Raw genomic sequence first — 18410 nt, forward strand, 5'->3', positions numbered from 1 at the left:
ACATTTTCATACACTAAACTTGCAAGATACCTAAATTTTGTCACTTTTTGTTACTATTTGGTTCATTTTTGGTGTTTACAACTAACTTAAACCTGTTAGTAAGAGAAAAAAAATCAGGAGTAAATGGTTGTAACATTTATTACTTCCGCTTAAATTTGTTGACTATAAATGAATAAATACTATCTAAAATGAGATAGGTACTTATTAAGTACTTTTTTTATTAAGTACTTTAAAAAGACACTTCGTAAAAGTAAAAATGCCCTTCTGTTTAGGGTTATTTATAGAGGATTTAAATATCTAAATTTGGCTTTTCTTCATGAAGCGTTTCAGAATTAATTTTTAAAGTAAATAAACATTATATTTTAAAGCTTTATTTGAAAATGTGTGCTAGCAAACCTTTTCTTCTCATCCCTGAGCAGTTTACAGCTGGTTTCTACCATCAACTACTAGTTGCAAAGATATTTAAAGGTCTTTGGCAGGAATACTCTTTTAACTCCATTAATCTATTTACCCCAGAAAACAAGTCTCCCGCCTCCTGAAGAATTAAGTTTAAAAGAAACTAGCATCCTACATAACTGGAGTTCAAAGTTGTCGCAGGACACTGCAACTTACAACACATCACAAAGATTTATTCTTCTCCCCCCTAAAAGCCACTATTGACTACGGTAATCAGTAAAATGCTCAGGACTTCAAGGACACTGAAGTTAAACAAGGTATTTGTCTTAGTTGTTGACTTTAAAATGTTACCTATCAGAGACCCTCTCGATAGAGGAGTGGGGGCATTCCCTGGAGAACCCAGCCCTACGCCTGGCCTCCTTTCCCCCAGGCTGAGAAACAATGAAGACTCCCAGAAGAGTGAACAATCCAGGCAAATCTCTTTAGTCATCTGAAAACCCAAAGACAAAACTTTAAACTCCACGTTGGTAAGTAAAATTTAGGAAGTTTGCTTATGTCTAATTAAATCTCATCTAGAGCTCCCATTTTCTCCCTACCGCTTACCCCTTACCCAGCAGCTACCATCTACAACAGACTAACGTAAGAAAAACTCTAACAATTAGAAAATCTCGAAAGTGCTGACGTTTTTGTTCACCAGTTTCCCCCTACGCATCATCTCCCAACAGGACTGATTTGCGCCCCCCTCACCGGGAGAAAATAAAAGGCTCTGGGGAGCAGAGCACACCAGCAAATGCCATCCCGGGACCCAAAGAATGGAACACACTTCAGCGGGGGTTTAGGAGGCCGCTGAGCTCAGGGACTGAATCACTGTGAAGACTCACCCCAGGAACCCCCTACCCACCCACCCACCACCAAAATCCAGCAGGTTCCTGAAGCCTCTGCACTCACTATATAGGTTGAAAACGCTGAGGGCTCAGGTTTTAGCCCTACTGTTTGCCCTGCTCAATTAAAGAATACCTTCAAAAATGGTGTTCTCAAAGTGGAAAAAGGAGGAATCTAGCTAGGAAGCGGGAGAAGAACGGCTGGAGGTCAAGGTTTCTCTAGCTCGTAGAACGCCGGTGAGGGCAACAAAAATTAGGTCTTTCGTCTCCCCCACCCCCAGACCAGCTGATTCTCAGTAGCGTCCTGCCACCTTTCAACACTCTATGCTAAAGCTAGGTGTTCCCAAGCCCCTCCCCAGAATTTTTGGTTCTTGCTGTTTTAACATACTCTGGATCTACAGAGTATTTTTGTAATTTTGCAATGTCCTATCTGGAAGTTCAGTGAAAACCTGGTGGTATAAGAAGCTGGTTTTAAATGAAATCTGTTAACTCGCCTGCAATTGCAGCATACTGCTTCTGAAATGATGAAATGATTTTCTATACAAAACAAGTTGCCTTAAAACATCGGAAGACTCTGATTAGGTCTTCTGGGAACTTCTCTTTCTCAGGCCTGTGAAATGCCGGAAGACTACGGGGAGAGGGATAGGGAGACCACACTAAGGTGTGTCCCCGCCCGAAACAGGTGCTGCTGCAGAATCTGGCTCCAAATGGAGGTGCCCCCTACCCAATTCACAAGCCCTTTTTGGATTCCCAGCTGGATTCCTGACGAAAGCCTCACCGTAACCCCCCCCCTTATTCTTTGACCATCTTCATCTCCCAGTCTCTCAGCTCCAGCGGGGGAACCAGTCGTGGGTCCCTATGCTGCCCAACGGGTGACAATGCTCTGCTCTCAAGTCTCTACTCCAACAGGGCCCTCCACACCCACTCTCCACGACGGTAAAGACGGTCTCCAGGGCCACTTTTGCAGCGGGAAAGAGGAGGGAATTCTGAGACCAGAATCTTGGGAGACAGAAAAGGAGAAGAACCTGCTACCAAAAAGCCTGTTGCCCCCCTCCCAGTGTTACTAGGAGGAGGATTCAAGTCACATCCTTCGCTTTCAGGCCCCTGGCATTTTCCAGTAGGCCTTCTGAATACAAGGCTGGCAATTCATCACTTCACTCCACTAGTTAGGGCCCCTGAAAGATTTGTCTTCCCAAAAAGGAACACTGAGGCTCCCAAGAAAAGCCCAGACCTGGAGTGTGAAAACACCAGGTAGGATAATTTAGGCTGACATGTCTCCTGCCTCTTTGCCACCTCTCTCTCACACCTCCCCTCAAACAAACAACTAGCCCCCGTCGCCCCCAACAAGATTTTGTCTTGGAAGTCTGTCATGTTATCAACAGGTTAAATACAAAGACAGACACCCATGAAAGCACCTAGAAGAACCCAGAATACTGCATCCCCCGAGTGCCTTGTCAGGCCAGACACCACAGTTCATAATCTCTGCTTGAGTAAAAAAACGCTTTTCACAGTGGGGTGTTTCCAGGTGTTTTGACAATTGTGTTTTCCCAGTTCACTCCGCATTGCCCCCAAACACTGAAAGAAAAGGTACGGGTGGCATGGAAAATCTTACAAAGTGGTGGGCTGATATGGGACCTCCAGGATCCCTGATTCCCAGGGCTGGCAGGGGCCAGCAGCAGAAACAACTCCAGACATGTCAAGCAAAAGGGCCCCTCCACCAGCTTTCCCTTGGGATAGTCACAAGGCTGACCAGTCCAGGTACCCTCTTCCCTCCCTCTCTCACTGAGGACCAAGCCAACTAGCTCCTTAGCATCTTTTCCACAGTGGAATTCTTAAATACCCTCCCTGAGAGAAACACAATTCCTCACCTCTACAGAACTGAACTAGCAAAAACTATTTATTTGAAGGGAGTGTGAAGCAACTGCCCAACACCCTCCCAAACTTACACCACCCACCCCACCCCCGCCAAGAGTCTCAATCTTCCACTAAGGCAAACTAGAGACGGTGACAAGTTCCTTCCCAGGCCTTTTTCCTCCAATTTGCCCACCCCATTCACTTTTCAAGCCCCTCGAGCTTCTCCGAGGTAGTGAGACGTACACGCGCCCTAAACCTCCTTCGTGGAAAGGAACCGAAACAATCCACAAAACAGAAGCACCTCATCGACACTGCCAGACTCTGGGGTGGGCCTGCCAAAGTTCTGCAAATCCTCCCTGGGGCTCGGCCGACCTCTAGGCACCAAAAACAGAAAAGCCCTTTGAACAAAACCCACGTCAAATAGGTGTTCCACACCCGTCTGCTCCAGAGCCTCAGGCCCCCACTCCCACGCAGCAGATACCCGCTTACCTGCGCTGGGGCCCCGCGGCACCGGGAGCGGGGCTCCCGCGCGGCTCTGCAAGCTGTGCAGCACTGGGGTCTCGAAGGGTCCTGCGGGCCATGCGGGGGTCAGCGGTGCACCCACGTAGGGCGAGTAGGGGTTCGGGTGGTGGTGGTGGTGATGGTGGTACGTCCCGTTCAGCGGCCGCGCGGCCGACAGCGAGCTGTACTGGTGCTCGCGGCCGCCCATGGCCGCCAAGCTGCCGCCGCCGCCGCCGCTCACGCCGCCGGCTCCCCCGCCACCAGCTGCAGCGTAGCCCCCGGGGTCCCTAGCCGCGCCATTGGCCATAGGCGGGCTGGGCGAGTACGGGAAGCGCGCAGAGACGTGCGCCGCGGTGGAGCCGGCGCTCCCGGGCCCCGCCGCCCCGCCGCCCGCCGGACCGCCTCCACTGCCGTACGGAGGGCTGTCGGCCGAGGCTTGAGGCCAGCCAGGGTGCGCGCCTGCGCCGCCCGCGTGGTTGGCCGGCCCGCTACCCGCCCCCTGCAGGTACGGCAGGCCGGGCAGCATTGAGCCCACGCGGGTGGTGGGCACGTAGACCGGGGAGCTGGCCGCGGCGGCGGCTGCGGCGGCGGCGGCTGCTGAGTGTACGAAGCCGCCGGGCGCGCCGTCGTAAGCGCCCGGCCCCTGGCTGGAGAGGGCGGCGAGGGTCTGGTACATCTCTTCGGGCTGCTCGGGTGCGAAGGGACTCAGCTTGGCGCCGCGGCTGGACCACAGCAGCTTGCTGGCGGTCGCGGCCTGGTCGAGGTCAGTGAAGAGCAGTAGATCCTCCCAGCTCGACAAGGCGCTCCCGGGGCCAGCGACCCCGGGCGCCGAAGGTCCGTGGGGAGCCCCGAAGGGATGAGAGGCGTACGGGCTGAGCAGAAGCGAGCGGGCCGGGGGTCCCGCCGCCGCCTCCGTGTCGAGCTGCGGCGTCCTGCAGTTGCTGGCGCCGCTGGGGCCACGCTCCCCACCCCGAGAGCAGCAGGAGGAAGAGGAGGAGATGGGGGAAGGCGGCGTGGAAGGCTCCCGCACTGGAAAGGTTCCGGAGTCGCTGGCGTCCGCGGCCGCGGCCCCGAAGCGCTTCGGCAGGCACCAGCCGCCGTCAGTCAAGGCCATCCACGGAACGGCGCCTCTCCAAGCTAACTTCTAGCTCCTGAGGCGGAGTGAGGAGAGGCAAGAACAGGGGGAGAAAGTTACCAGAACCGTAGGCCGCATAAAATCTCTTCCCACTGCCTTTCCTAGCTAATGGGAATCCTCAAATATCCCGTTGATGCCCCGGGCGCGGGAGATGGGGAGAGAAGGGGATCGGAGCCTGGACAGCCGCCGCAGGGTCCTCCCAGGACCGGGATATCCGCCCTTCCTCGTCTGCACCGCCTGGGTCCCCTCGCCTTCCCGCCCACCCCCCTCCGCAGCATCCTCCATCTGCGCGCGCCAGATCCCAGGAGTGACGGTGAGACTAGCCGCCGTTTTCCTTCCGCCCCCGAAGTGGCTCCCTTTCGGCCGCTGAACACAAAAGAATTTTTTAAGTAGTTGTGCTTGTCGGCGCTGCCTTCTCCCGCCTCCCTATGGATGCCCCCGGCCTGAAATGCCTCAATGTGAAGTCTGGCCGCGCAAAAATCATTAGCCTAAAAAAGGCAACCTGTCCCCGAAAACGAAACCGCCGCCTTCTCTCACACTGGCTTTCCCAGAGCTTCCCTGACTGAGCTTGACGGGACAGAACGCGAGCTCCGGAGAGAAGTACGATCCAGCCCAGGGAAGGTGGGGCGCCGGGGCGGAGACGAGTCTCTGACCTTCCGGGCCCAGGCACTGCTGGGTGCCCGCGGGGCCGCAGTCTCACGCCCAACCCTCCTCCCCGTGGCGCCGCACACCTTACACCAGGCTGGCGTCTGCAGTCACCAGCGCGTGCGCTCACGCCGGCTGGGCCACCCCCGCCCACCCCGTGGTCATCCCCAGCCGCCGAAAAGGCCAGACCGTTCCGGAATCGGACGTAGCGGGGTGGAGCGCAGCGCAGAGAAAAGGAGGAGGGGGAAATGCAAGCGGGGGGGGGGGGACGTGAGACCGCCCCGCGGCCGAAGCTACCCCCAAAGAGGAGAGCAGGGAGAAAAGAGGGGGAGACTCGGAGGGAGTGGGGTAGGGAGACGAAATGCAGCCGGACGGGCCTCCTCCGAACTGGTTTTCCAAATCGCTTCGACTCCTCCGAGATAACCATACTAAAATTAATGCCCACACACAGACCGGGGCTAGATAGCAAGGAAGAAATCTCTCTGCCCGCCTGACTGCCGGCTCCCGCCCCTTTGCGCCAGATAACTCGGAGATAAGGCTGCGCGCAGATAAGCGCTTCGGGGAGAGGAAGAGACAACAGAAGTTGGTCCACGGTGTCCCGGGAACCTGGGAGTCGCTACAGCCAGCCGCGACAGAAGGGAGACACCTCATAGCCAACCGCGGCCCGCAGAGAGTCGGATAGCCCGGGGCAGAGGGGCCCGCGACGGGTGCGGGGGGAGAGGGAAGGAAAGAGGGGGAGCCCGAGCAAGCGAGAAAGCAGCCGAACCTCGAGTGCGCGCTGCGCATGGAGAACGGCCGCGACGGAGACTGCTCTCGGGCGTGGAGAGAGGTTGTGGGCGCCTGCAGGCGAGCGCGAGTCCGGGGTCTGCGCGGCGCTGCTGGTGAATAAAAAGGAGAGAGGAGGCGCCTCTTACTGCTCTGCCGGAAAATTGCAGCCTGCGCTCCTGATTGGATTCACCGAGCCCTAAACAAACAGCGCTCGCCGAAGGGTGCCAGGCTGTGGGTCGGAACTGCGCTGTGCGAGCAGCTGGGCGCTGGAGGTGAAGAGGAGGAGTAGGAGGAGGAGGGAGCGAGGGGAGGAGAGAAAAGAGGGTGGGGAGGGGATCGCGGGCGGCGGGGGGAGGGGAGCGCGCCACCCCAACAGACAATGAGCGCCGCGCAGCCTGCGGGTGTGGGCCGAGTTGCGAGTACCTTCCTGGGAGGGGGCCAGTCCATCGAGGGGGCGCCGAGTCCTGGGACACCCGGGGAAGGGCAGAGGTGGCGGAACGCTTGACCTGGCTGGCGACCCACACCCACCCGGCGCAGCACTTTCCTCCGCCCCCAGTTACACACGCACTCACGGGGGCGGGGGGGGGGGGTGGCACGAGAGGACTTGGCTGTGCACAGCCCAGCGCAGCCATCGGGGCGGGAGGGACGCTCCAGCTTTCGGGTCAATGTGCCCCCAGAAGGAGGGGGAAAGTGCTTTGCTCCTCGGGCCTTCCCCGCTCCTCAATCCACGTTAAAAGAGCTTTATGCTCTGCCTTTGTATGTGAACTACCTTAAACTTTCACCGACCTCTAATCGAGCCCCTGGGTCGTGGTGACCGTCGGGGATCGAGGTTCCAAAGATACGGGAAAGAAGGAACTCCAGTGCTCAGCTCCCTGTCTGTGCCCTGCTTTTTAGAAACAGACAAAATCCCTAGGAGGTTTCGGGACGTTTACGTCGACACATCAGCTAACCTTCAGGAACTTTTAATTCAGGGTAGTGGTATACGTAAAGTCTAGTCCCCAAAGGTGCGCGTAATGAAAAGGGCTTCCACCCCAGTCGCGTCCCGAGGTGCTTTCCAAGTTTTCGTGTCCCATTTGCTCTGAGCTTATCCTGGAGAAAACTTCAGGTAAGTCTCCGGATAAGTCGTTGGAAAGGGGGGAGGGGGTTCACCTTCCCTGGACCCAGCGGGAAATACCGCTTCCCCGCCCCCACCCTCACCCTCACATACACACCCCTTCTTCGCTCCCTCCAAATGGTTATCACAACTGTGTACAAACTGATACGGTGCTGAGCCGGCAAAGGGACTGGAAATGAACGTCGCGGGGTTATCAGCGCGGATCTGTCAGCAGCGAGGCGCGCGGCTGCGGGTTCGTCCGCCGCAGGAGCAGTGATATATGTCTCCGCTCCCTTTCGCGCACAAAAAGATTTCTTCCGACAGACGCGACCCCAGAAGGCCGCGGAGAGAGAATTTTAACTAGGGCAGCAGGAGTTGCTTTGTGAGGATGGATTTCACATTTTTCTCCCAGGTAAATCGATGTTAAATGATTTTCTAAAGGTCAGTCTCCCTAGAAGGATTTTGGGTTCTTTGGGGGGGGGGGGGTTTGTTGTTGTTGTTTCTGTGTTGTTTTTGATTTTGCGTCTTTCCAGTTGGGGAGGGGAGAGGAGCCTACGCAGAGTTGAACCGGCGTAGGTAGGTAGGGGCGTTGTAAAATAATGATTCTGAGAGATTAGGAGACCTGGTCGTTAAACGTATGTTTTCTCTCAACATAAATGTGAACTGTGAGCCTGTCTATTCTAGGGGGAGAAGGGGACAGGGCCTGGCAGTGAGGGAAAGAGAGCGAAATCGAGGAAGTTGGCGAGAATTCTTTTTTTCCATTCTTCGTTGTAAATTGCTGCTAAACACTTTGAATTTTAAACTGCTCTTACGGCGGTCCATAAACCGTTCTCATCCAGTTTAGTCACTTTTATTACGTTACTCTTTGCTTTCCCCAATCCCTGTGGTGGCTCCCAGTTTCAATGTGGCCACAATTCTGGAATAGTGAAGCTGGAAAACTCTGGAACAGAGATTGGCACCGGAGCAGGATTCAGGACTTTAAAATTTAACCTGAGTTCGATCGAATGGAACTAGCAGAAGAGATGACCCGGTGTCCACCTCCCACTTAACCAAGGCTTCCAAAGCCTTCTCTTTTGGCTTTTGCCCGAGTTCCGACCAAATTTTGAGTTTTTCAGAAGCTCATTTGTCAGCAGATACAGAAACGTTGTGTACGTTTGACTTTCCTTTGAGTCCAACTGTTTTCAAATGTTTTTCGGTTTTACTCTCGAAAGCAGTTGGTTTTTTTCTTAATTATCTCAATGAGGTGATTTCCAATAGAGATGAGTTTTTTAAAAATTCTCTTTAGATTTTAAGCTGTGAACGGCCTCCAAGCCTGAGCCCTGAGGAGACCTAGCCCTGAAATTGGTTCCTGTTGTATTTCTTTATATTAGCAAGTATGAAGGTGTCTGTGTGAATTTCCTTGGACAACAGCTGAAGCCCTAGGGACCTGCTTTTTCCACAGCTTCGCAGCAGTTGTGAGAGGGTGCGCTGGCCTTGGGACCGCTGGGACAGAGGTGAGCAGCGGGGCAAACGCTGACTATAGCCTGTCGTTTCTAAGGGCTCGAGAAGGGACCCGGCATTTTTTTTTTTTTTTAAGCTTTCCTGATTCCCAATCTAACACTGCCTAAAGCAAGGGTGGGAGGTTGTAATTTGCTCCTTTGCACGGTAGCAGTTTTTTAGATTGGTTTTCCAACTAAAGGAGGGAATGGATAGTAAAATATTTTTCTTTCTAGTTAACTTAAAATCAAAACTGTTAAAACCCGCAGAGTTTCTTCAGGCGGAAAGGCAAGTAAAGCCTCACATCCAGTTTACCATTTTCCCAAAGAATTGGATTTGGCCCCGGGGAAAACTTCCACTCCCCGGGTGGGGAGGAGTGGCACATTTTCAAAGCCACCCCCTAGGGGTTCCCAGGTTCCGCGCTCTGAGTTTCCTGTGAGTACCCCAGTTGGTCCGGGAAGGCGAGCATCATAGGGAACGCGGAGGAAAGAAGTTTACCCTAAACTAGGGAGGAATCCCAAGAACTGGAGAAGTCCCCCCATAGTTCACCAGTAAATAGGCTCTTAACAGTTCTATTTTCTTCGTGGTTCTTTTTTCTTTTTCCTTTCCTTTCCTTTCTTTTCCTTTCCTTTTCTTTCTCCTTTTTCTTTTGCCTATCTCCTTTGGGGGTGGAGGGATTGCTAATCTTAAACGAAATTCTTTCTCTCCCGACTATTTAGACTCAAGGAGTGGTCCCTCCGGAGTGTGCCTTCCGTCCTCGAGCCCCCCTCCTCGTCCTCGGAGAGTTGCTGGCTCTGGGGCGCGACCTGTCCCCAGGGCTGATTTATTTGGGGCGCGCCGCCACACTATTCTTCACGATTCGAATCCAGCCAGAATAGAGCAGCCAATTGGGCAGGGGGCGGAGGCTTTGTTGCTAAATGCGAAGGGATGTTTGGGGACCCAGTCACGCTCTGCTTCCAGAGGAGCTGTGACACCCGGGCGGGGGCCCACATAACGACACGCCTTGACCCCTGCAAACTTAAGCTCATTACGCTGTCAGTTCCCCAAAGCTCCCGGCTGCTCCAGCGACACTTGAGAATTTGTGACTTAAAACTTAGTTTTAAACTTGAGTTTTTACAAAGCCACATCTCTAGGGCCTTCTTGCCTATACCGGATTTCTTACCGTCCCTGCGACGCTTCTGCTGAAGGACAGGGGTCACCCTGGTGTCCCCCCACCCCAGCCATCCTTCGGGGCCCAATAGTCGGGTCGGGCGGCCTGTTCTCGGACTCAGCCGCTGTCAGTCCAGTGCAGGCGCTTGCGGAGAGTCCTGACGATGTTTGGGGTGGGGGGGGCGGGTGGTTTTGTTTTGTTTTAATTCTTGAAAGCCCAAAAATACACGTTAGAAATATCAGATGGTGGCGGGGGGGGGGGGGGCATGAAAACTGCGCAGCCTAGAAAATTGGGTCACTCCCCACCCCCTTTTCCCGCCGCCGGTCACTTCGGGTAAGGAACTCTCCCGGCCAGCGGCGAGCCCGGGCGGTCGGCATCGCGTCCCGGCGCGCAGCGGCTGCAGGCCCGGCCCGGCCGCCCCCGTCCCCGCAGTCCCGGGCCGCCCCCCGCCAGCGGCCGCTAGCACGGCGCGGAGGTGGGCTCGCCGCGGCGGCGCGCGAGAGGTCATCGCGGTGGCATTCCTCCCCGCGCGCTGTTTACGTGATTTAATGTATTTCATACGCCGCGGGTAAGTTAGGGCCGCGATAAGGGGGCGGCGGGAGGAGGGTCGCTGTAAAAGCCCCACGCTGGGCGCCTCCTAGCCCTCCCCTCATCCATTAACCTTTTTACTTTCTTCTTCCCTCCCTCTTTTAAAGCCTGTTATCTAGGCCACCCATGACCGACGAAAGATCTTCCCTCCCGGCTTCTCCCACGGCCGCTTTAAACCAAATAAATTTAGCTATTAAGGGCCAAGATGTCTGACAAAAGATCGAAAGGTGTCTATCCGTGATCGCTTAAAGCAGCGAAGGAGAAACTTGTGGCTCTCTGATCCCGATAAAGACATTCCACACGGCGCCGGCCTCCCTCCCCGCGGCCTGGTTGCGTCCTGACGCCTTGAGATCTCCGCTTCGCTGGCCAGATCTCCACGGGCCCGGCGAGACCTGAGTCCGTCGCCCTGGGAATGCGGAGGTCCCCAGGCGGCCGGGCTTGGGGGTGCCAGGCCCCATGGTCCCGGGAGCCGTGGAAATTCAGGCCTCACCCGGCTGGGCTCCGAAAACAGACCCCCTGCACTTGGCAGAAAAACTAAACCTTGCTCATTAGGACCTGAATTACTATCCCTTTTGATTATTTTCTGATGCTGAATACTACTGTAGGCAATCCACCCCTGCCTTCCCACCCTCACTCCCTGCGGGTTTGCCGAGGGTCCGAGTTACTCCACATGACTGGGCGTTGGGAGCAGAACTCCCTTTGAACCCCGGTCAGAACCTGGTGGGTGGAACTGGGCAGCTAAATTAGACTGAGGTTAATGGGGAGGGTGGGTGTGGATTCCCAGAGCAAGAGCGCGCAGGTGGGAGGCAGAGGTCCGGCCATTCAATCATCCCCAGGTTGGGTTTGGTTATGAAGTGTGGTATTTATTATCATTATTAATTACTACTGGCATCACCACACAAAGCCAAGGGCTGCCAGCTTGGCTGAGGCCCTGCCCCTGCGGGGATCCCTTCCCTTTCACTAAAAGTGAAGCAGGGAATATCCACCTTCCTGATCCAGGATTGGGAAGTGGTCTTGGGGAGCCAGGGGCTATGTTTTGGGAGTTTTTGCACTGAGTCATTTCTTTTCCTCTTTGGTAGCATTCCCCTATACTCTAAAGACACATGGAAGCCTTTCCTACCACCTTGCAGTATGTGTGAGTAAGAACCTCAGGGTGGTAGATCAGAGACTGCACTGACTTCCCTGCCCAGGAGATTCTCCCCATATCTTCTGCCATCCCCTTGTGCTTTATGGTGAAGCTGGAGACAGGAGTGTGAATTCTAAAGGCAAACCAACTTCTTCAGTTTCTGTCACCTCATTCTGGGCCCCGGAAGTGAAATCTGCCTCTCTCTTCTCGTTGCCCCGCTCCAAATAAGGTGAACTCCAAAACCATCCGTCTTACCTAATCCTTCCACCACCAGCAGCAGCAGCACCACCACCACCACCCCAGACTCCTGGGATAGGAAAAATCAGAGCATCGGAAGGAAAAGGACCATTTCTACTCCCCAAAAGGGGAACGAGATACAGAAATTTCCAACACACTAGACAGGCCCCAGGCTTTCCTTGGAGTTTGCTGGTATCACTAGATGTGCACACAATGCCAATTCCAGGGTCAGAGTCCAGATGCCACTGCCCCAGAGCTGTCTCAGCTCAGAGACCTGTTTAAGTTTTTGGACGTTTGCTAAGTAGGTAATGCTCAAGTCAATTAAAGGGGGGAGTGCCCCCAAATAAAAAATAACTGTGTTTGCCCCCAGAACTATTACCTCTGCACTCAGTTATGTTACAAATATGCAGAGAATCAGGACCAAGAGTTGTGTACCCATATGCAGCCCTCCAGTTTCCCGCACTTGCCCCACAGCACTGCATGTACACTGCACAAAGAAGAACTAGAAGGGTTAGCAACTAGTTTTGAAGTGTTTACAGTCTAGAAGTTTGGCACTTCTGTAGAGCCTCAAAGATGGAGGAAGATGCTTGATCCTTTCTCTGAAAAAGTACCCAACCTCATGTTCTGTAGGCTTCACAGTGACTGTGTAAAGAAGGGAGTCACTCTGACACAGACTGAGGCAATTGAGATAGGTTTCAAACCTGACTCCACCACATTGTGTATGACCAGGACAAATTGCCTAACTTCTCTGTGCCTCAGTTTTCCCATCTGTAACATGGGGATGATAAAAGTACCTGCCTTACAGGATATTGTTAGGGGATTAAAAGATTACTAGTATTTATACTGTATTAGACTCCTGTACTACACCAGATTTCAATTTGTTGTGTGTCCCAACTGTTCCCCGGAGCTGGTTAATTTCCTGGGAAGAACTACTTTGAGCACCCTTTCAACTTTAAGTCCTGCCATTCATTAAAGGTCTCAGGCATTCTCTGTGTACCAGCAGTGAGGATTTTATTTATTGCATTATAGTAGAAAGGGGTGGGGTGAGACAAACGTAGATCCTTTACTTGGCTTTTGGTTCCTTTGAAGAAGAAACATTCCTTGTCGTTCCCCTTTGCAAATGCCAGCAGCAGACTCTAACATCCTCTTTCCTGGAAATTAATTAGCTCCGGGGAACAGTTGGGTCACACAAGAAATTGAAATCTGCTGTAGTACACGCCAGTCTATTACAATATAGATAGTAATCTTGACAAAGATAGTAATCTTGAGGCTCATCCCCTGAGGAAAGTATCCCAGTCCTCAGCAGCACCCCTCCCTGAGAACAACTTTCTGGCAACAGCAGTGAGTTAACAGATGGGACCATGAAGGAGAGCAACCTGTGGGCTGGCATTAGATAAAAGGGAGGGTGGGGGCTAATTAAATGGACCTGGTCATCTGATTATACTTCTATACTCTTCCCATGCTTTGTACCTTTCAGTTTGGTATTGCTGTGTATGCAGGAAACTTTAACTTTAGTCCCATTTTGTTAAGAAATAGAAAAATAAAGATCACTTAGAAGTTATGGAACACATTATTGATAGAGGAAAATCTACGTCATTCCAGCCATTTTTCAACTGATTTTCTTTCTGGGTTGTTGGTTTTGGGGGTTTGATTTGTTTGGTTTTTGTTTTTTCTGTGTAGCACCCCATCTTCTAAAACAGGATCTCAGCTTCAGTAATGAAAACATAAATCTGTGGGACAAAACAAAGAATACCATTCTCTAGATAAAATGACAGGGGAAGAGATTTGTTTTTCAGAAGGCACAGTCTGGAGGGAACATAAAAGTCTTCTGCCTGCCTGCAGGTTTTCAGCGGGGCTTGTGCCCAGAGCCTGTTTTTCTCTTGTCTCTGACAGTCCTGATCTTCTCTACGTTTGATTTACTGAGTGCTGTCATTTCTCTGCTCTTTACTTTCACAATCACACATTCAAACCTGATAAAGTTCAAGACCCTGAATACTTGCAGCTTTCCCAGATTTACAGTCCCCCTGCCCCCCACCCCGGCCAGCAGCCCTGAGCCTGATTGAATCCTCATGGACAGATGCCTTTGGGGATCAGCAGAGAGCCAGCCAGTCCGAGAGGGCTGGATCCATGGGGATAAGAGCCCCCAAGGCAGCTCTGTTAGCCAAAGCAAACCTTCCTTGGTCCCTCCCTTCCCCTAGAAAATGATTGGCAACATCCTCTCATTTTAGTTTCAACTTCCGGTTTGTAACTTGCCCATGGGCAGGTACAGGAACTATAACTTTCAAAACTGTAAGATTTAAAATTGGTGAGAGTTGATCATGGTTGGCTTGCATTCGTGCCTGATTTTCCTGGATCTCCTAAACAGCTTTGTGATTGAGGGGAAGCCACTTAACCTCGTAGTGCCTCAGTTGCTCCATCCATAAAATGGTAGAAATATTACTTTCTACAAACATTAATCACAAACTAATGACTCAGGCCCTCTTCCCTGCATGTAGCTCTGTCGGGGCCCCAGGAAAAAGTCTGCCAGCACATGTCTGATCTGGCTCTTTGGATTTTGTCAGGTTAAATACAAACCTACAAGTTAATCTAAATACTATACCAATGGGCTAAACAAAAGGAATGATTCATCTCCAAAGACTGAACAGTTAACTCAGGCTCAAGTTTGCAAACCACTGAAATGTCTTCAGATTGGAAGATGCTATCTAAATAACCTATATTTGTCCATAAATACATAATAAACTTAAATCACAGGCATTGATGAAAAGCAACCACTGATGATGAATATTCTTTCTTATAATATGGTTCCTATATGGACTTCACATTTACTAAATTGGTTTTACGTGATTTAATACTTCACTTTTCTTGAACTCTCAGAATTTTCTGAGTAAGGTAACATTTTAGGCAGTTGTGGTTGAAGGAGGTCTTTAAGAAAAATCACTGTTCCAAATCCATGAACTAAAGAAGGTGTGATTTTCCCCCCCTTTTAAAAATTCATTTTCTAAAAAAAGCTAAACTGTTGTAATATCTAAAGGGAAAACTGGGCTTACCTGTTAGGAAAGCAAGCAGAAGTGTTCCCTACCTTCTTCAGAAGGCTCTTTTTTTTTTGTTTGTTTGTTTGTTTGTTTGTTCCCCAACCTATCCAGTCAGGAGGCATCCATTAGACTATATTACAATGTTGCTTTTTCTGGACCATAATAATACTCACCTCTAACAGAGGTGAATAAAAATAGCAGCTTGACTTAATGGATATCAAATAACTTTCTCTGGCTACTCCTAAACCAGATTACTGGTCTGTTTATAATACCACAAATTAAAAGCATGCAATTATCCAACAAAAACAGTGTGAATATTACACCATTTTTAAAGACTGCCTACCACATAGCCAGTGCCCAGTAGACTCCAGCCAAAAGCCACAGTGAGGATCCACAAATGATGCTGTCAATCTTTGCATTTCAAAGGCATCTTTTGTAAAGAGCTCCCCATGCTCTGGGCCAAAGTGAAAAGGCTTCCGTAAGGAGCAAAGAGCCTACGGAGTGGTTAAGCAGGTGGGTCCCCGAGGCAGGACGTATCCCCGCTTTAGTGCTGTGGCTGGACTAAGCACCCAGGTGGACATTGAGAGCATAGGTCTCCGGGTTCAAATCCCAGCTCTTCAGCTTGCTCTCTGAGGTTGTGTTCTTAAGGGAGTTTTTAAGATCTCTACTGCTCATTTTTCTCTAAAGGGTGGTACTAACAGTAGCCACCCCAAAGAAATGTGAGTTGACTCAGTGAGTTGATTTTTATGAAGTGCTTAGAAGAGTGCCTGGTTCAACATGCGGATTTGAGTTGTTTAATAAATAAGTAAAAATGCACATTCTAGTCCAGGCCACCTCTTAGAGGGAAGGGAGAAGAGGGGGAGGAGTAGAGGTACCAAGGGCTCAAAAAGTCAGGAAGGTGATCAAAGGCATAAAAAAACGAAAGATATGGGGGAAAGCCATTTCCTACTGGGGATTATTTAAGATCATAAACTCACTCTTTCTGTATATAGTACCTTCCAGTATGCTGTCTTCACAGTGACAGATGTGCCAACAATTCTATGAATGGAGTCCTAGGATTCTCTCTCTCTCTCTCTTTTTTTTTTTTTAAGATTTATGTATGTATATTTGAGAGAGAGAGCGTGCAGGGGCACAGGAGGAACATCAGGGCAGAGGGAGAGAGACGAGCCAACTCTGCCCTGAGTGTGGAGCCCCACGTGGGGCTCAATCCCACAACCCTGAGATCGTGACCTGAGCTAAAATCAACCGTCGGACCTTCAACCAGCTGAGCCACCCAGGCACCCCTGGAGCCCTAAGCTTTTGCCCACCATAGCATGTTTACATCAGAGGCAAAACTGAAGGTTGCAGAGACAATGAAACTCTTTCAGGGTGCAAATATTTTAATGTCTAACACGTAAAAAGATTCTTCTTTCTGGCAAGTCAGTAGCCTTTCTCACTTGGGGAAGCCTCTTTGTCCTCCGCCGCCCACCCAGTCACACTCGCATGATTACCGCTGCCTCCTTTATGGCCAGGCAGTATCGTGATCATGGGGACACAGTAGCAAATCACAGGTGGCTCATCTTTACTACATCCCTGTGCTCTTCTAGTCTGTGAGAGTGGAAGGGCACAAATCACGTCTCGTTCATTTTTGTCTCCCCATTAACCCACACAAAGTCTAGCACAAAGCACTCGCTAAATACTCACTGAATAAACGAGTATGCTCATACTGGAAATTTCAGGTGCAAGGCTCCAAACTCAAAGCGTAAAATCCAGCAATACCAACACCACATCATCCCACACTAAAAACAGTGATCTCTTTATATGACTTCCTAAAATTCCATTTTTTCCTTCTCCTCCTAAATAGAATCCTCAACCAGAATGTTTGAACATCACCTTTTGCAGGCGATTTTATATTGAGTAGAGCTGATTATCAAATGATACCTATATGAGTCATTTTCTGATCTAATAATCCTAATACACACAAATCATGACTAGCTTGTGGAAATTTGCTACTCTTTAAAGAAGCTGAGGATTTGCATCAGTTTTTGTGGACTGGATATTCCACAGTATTCTACTACCAACCAACTTCAGAATACTTTCCACATTTCCCCCACCCAATTCAGCCACTTAAGAATATTGTCTGTAGGGGGCCTGGTGGCTCAGTCATTAAGCATCTGCCTTTGGCTCAGGTCACGATCCCAGTATCCTGGGATCGAGCCCCAAATGGGCTCCCTGCTCTGCCAGATGCCTGCTTCTCCCCCCTCCCACTCCCCCTGCCTGATCTCCTCTCTAGATGTCTCTTTCTCTCTGTCAAATAAATAAATAAAATATTTAAAAAGATGGAGAATATTGTCTGTGCTCAGAATTCTGTATTAGCCATTAATTTATTAAGCCAATTGGAATGAGCACTTTGAAAGAATTCATGGCTAGTTGTTCCAATCAGGAAGAATTTATTAAATATCAGCAACGTCTCCAGTGTCTTCGTGAACATGAAGCAGAGATCTTTTGTTTCCGTCACGCCAGTTTTAAAGGAACAGATTTCAGTCTTGAGAGCAATGCCTTTTGCCATTAAGTATAAAATAAAGAAACAGACTTATGACTGGCACACACCAAAAATAGAATAGGGTAAGTTCACACCAAAGAGGGGGAAAGAGTAACAAGAGTCACTTTTGAAGGGCTCATTCACATACAATGTCAAGTTCCTTTCATATTTGCTGAACTCAGTTTAAGAATACTGTCATCTATGTTTACCACTGTGCTGTTTGGAGTAGTCAGAATTTCTCTTCATTGGAGGGGATGTGCCTAGCATGATCCCCGGTGCCCTATTTGGAGAAAACCAGCCATCATCATCACTGAGGGTCCTCCCTTCGCAGAAGCCCCCAAGTACATGGGAAATAGGGCAAGACCTGCTAAAGAAATTAAGGTCCAATACATTCTCACATGCCACCACAAAAGGTGGAGCATCTCACAAGAATCCTATAGATAAAAGTCCTTGCCTCCAGAATAATTTTTTAAGGAATTGCACCATAAAATATCTTACTTCCCTGCACAGTCCCAGACCCACATTAGTTCAACTGTGCTGCTTTTGTTCCACAACATCAAAAACAAACATCAGTATCACATTTTCTCTTACTTGCTTCATCTCTCCACTGATACAGGGACTGTGGGCCAGAGATAAGGACAAAGCGAAAGAAGACCTCTCACTTCCTCCCTCCATGTGCCAACTCAGGGGCTCACCGAAGAGGCATTATTTCTGGACATAACCTAAGTACACCATTCAGGGGAGAGAAGCAGCGTATAAAGCAGCCATTCTCTTACCTACAGAGCACCTGCCGGCAACAGAATAGGGGTTTGTAGGAGATTGTACAATGGGAACCAAAGGGCAGAGAATGGGAATAATGTGGGGAAAAGGAGCTATTCCAGTCCACACCCTCTGAGACTCAAGGATAATGAGATCTATTGATTTCCCGAAAATGAAGGTACATAGGGAAAGCCCAAGACAACAGTTTGAAATGGGTCAAATCATCTTTGGTCTCTCATAACTAGCAC

At 50.5% G+C, this 18410-nt stretch overlaps 1 protein-coding gene and 1 long non-coding RNA gene across 8 annotated transcripts in view; one reads left to right on the plus strand and one right to left on the minus strand.

Annotated features, from left to right (window-relative positions):
• Positions 1 to 6318, minus strand: part of GATA6 (GATA binding protein 6) — a 31380-nt gene extending 25062 nt beyond the window's left edge. For 2 of the 6 annotated variants that reach the window (XM_047696936.1, XM_047696931.1), the window contains exons 1-2: positions 6179 to 6318; positions 3621 to 4783 (exon numbers count right to left, since the gene is read on the minus strand). In XM_047696936.1, the coding sequence (XP_047552892.1) occupies positions 3621 to 4746 (1126 nt within the window). In that variant the 5' untranslated portion in view covers positions 4747 to 4783; positions 6179 to 6318. Of the gene's footprint in view, positions 1 to 3620; positions 4784 to 5269; positions 5695 to 6178 lie in introns of those variants that run through there. The other 4 variants (XM_047696935.1, XM_047696934.1, XM_047696933.1 and 1 more) reach the window with 4 other exon arrangements.
• LOC125081952 (uncharacterized) lies at positions 6315 to 13420 on the plus strand. Of its 2 annotated transcripts, XR_007121837.1 has the most exons (4): positions 6315 to 6452; positions 7598 to 7685; positions 8715 to 8766; positions 10595 to 13420. It is a non-coding gene; the product is annotated as an uncharacterized LOC125081952 (long non-coding RNA). The 2 variants fall into 2 exon arrangements; XR_007121836.1 differs by lacking the exon at positions 6315 to 6452 and having other exon boundaries at positions 7308 to 7685.
• The last annotated feature ends 4990 nt before the right edge of the window (positions 13421 to 18410 follow it).

This window comes from Lutra lutra, chromosome 12 (genome assembly GCF_902655055.1).
Source record: "Lutra lutra chromosome 12, mLutLut1.2, whole genome shotgun sequence".
NCBI classification, from domain to species: domain Eukaryota; kingdom Metazoa; phylum Chordata; class Mammalia; order Carnivora; family Mustelidae; genus Lutra; species Lutra lutra.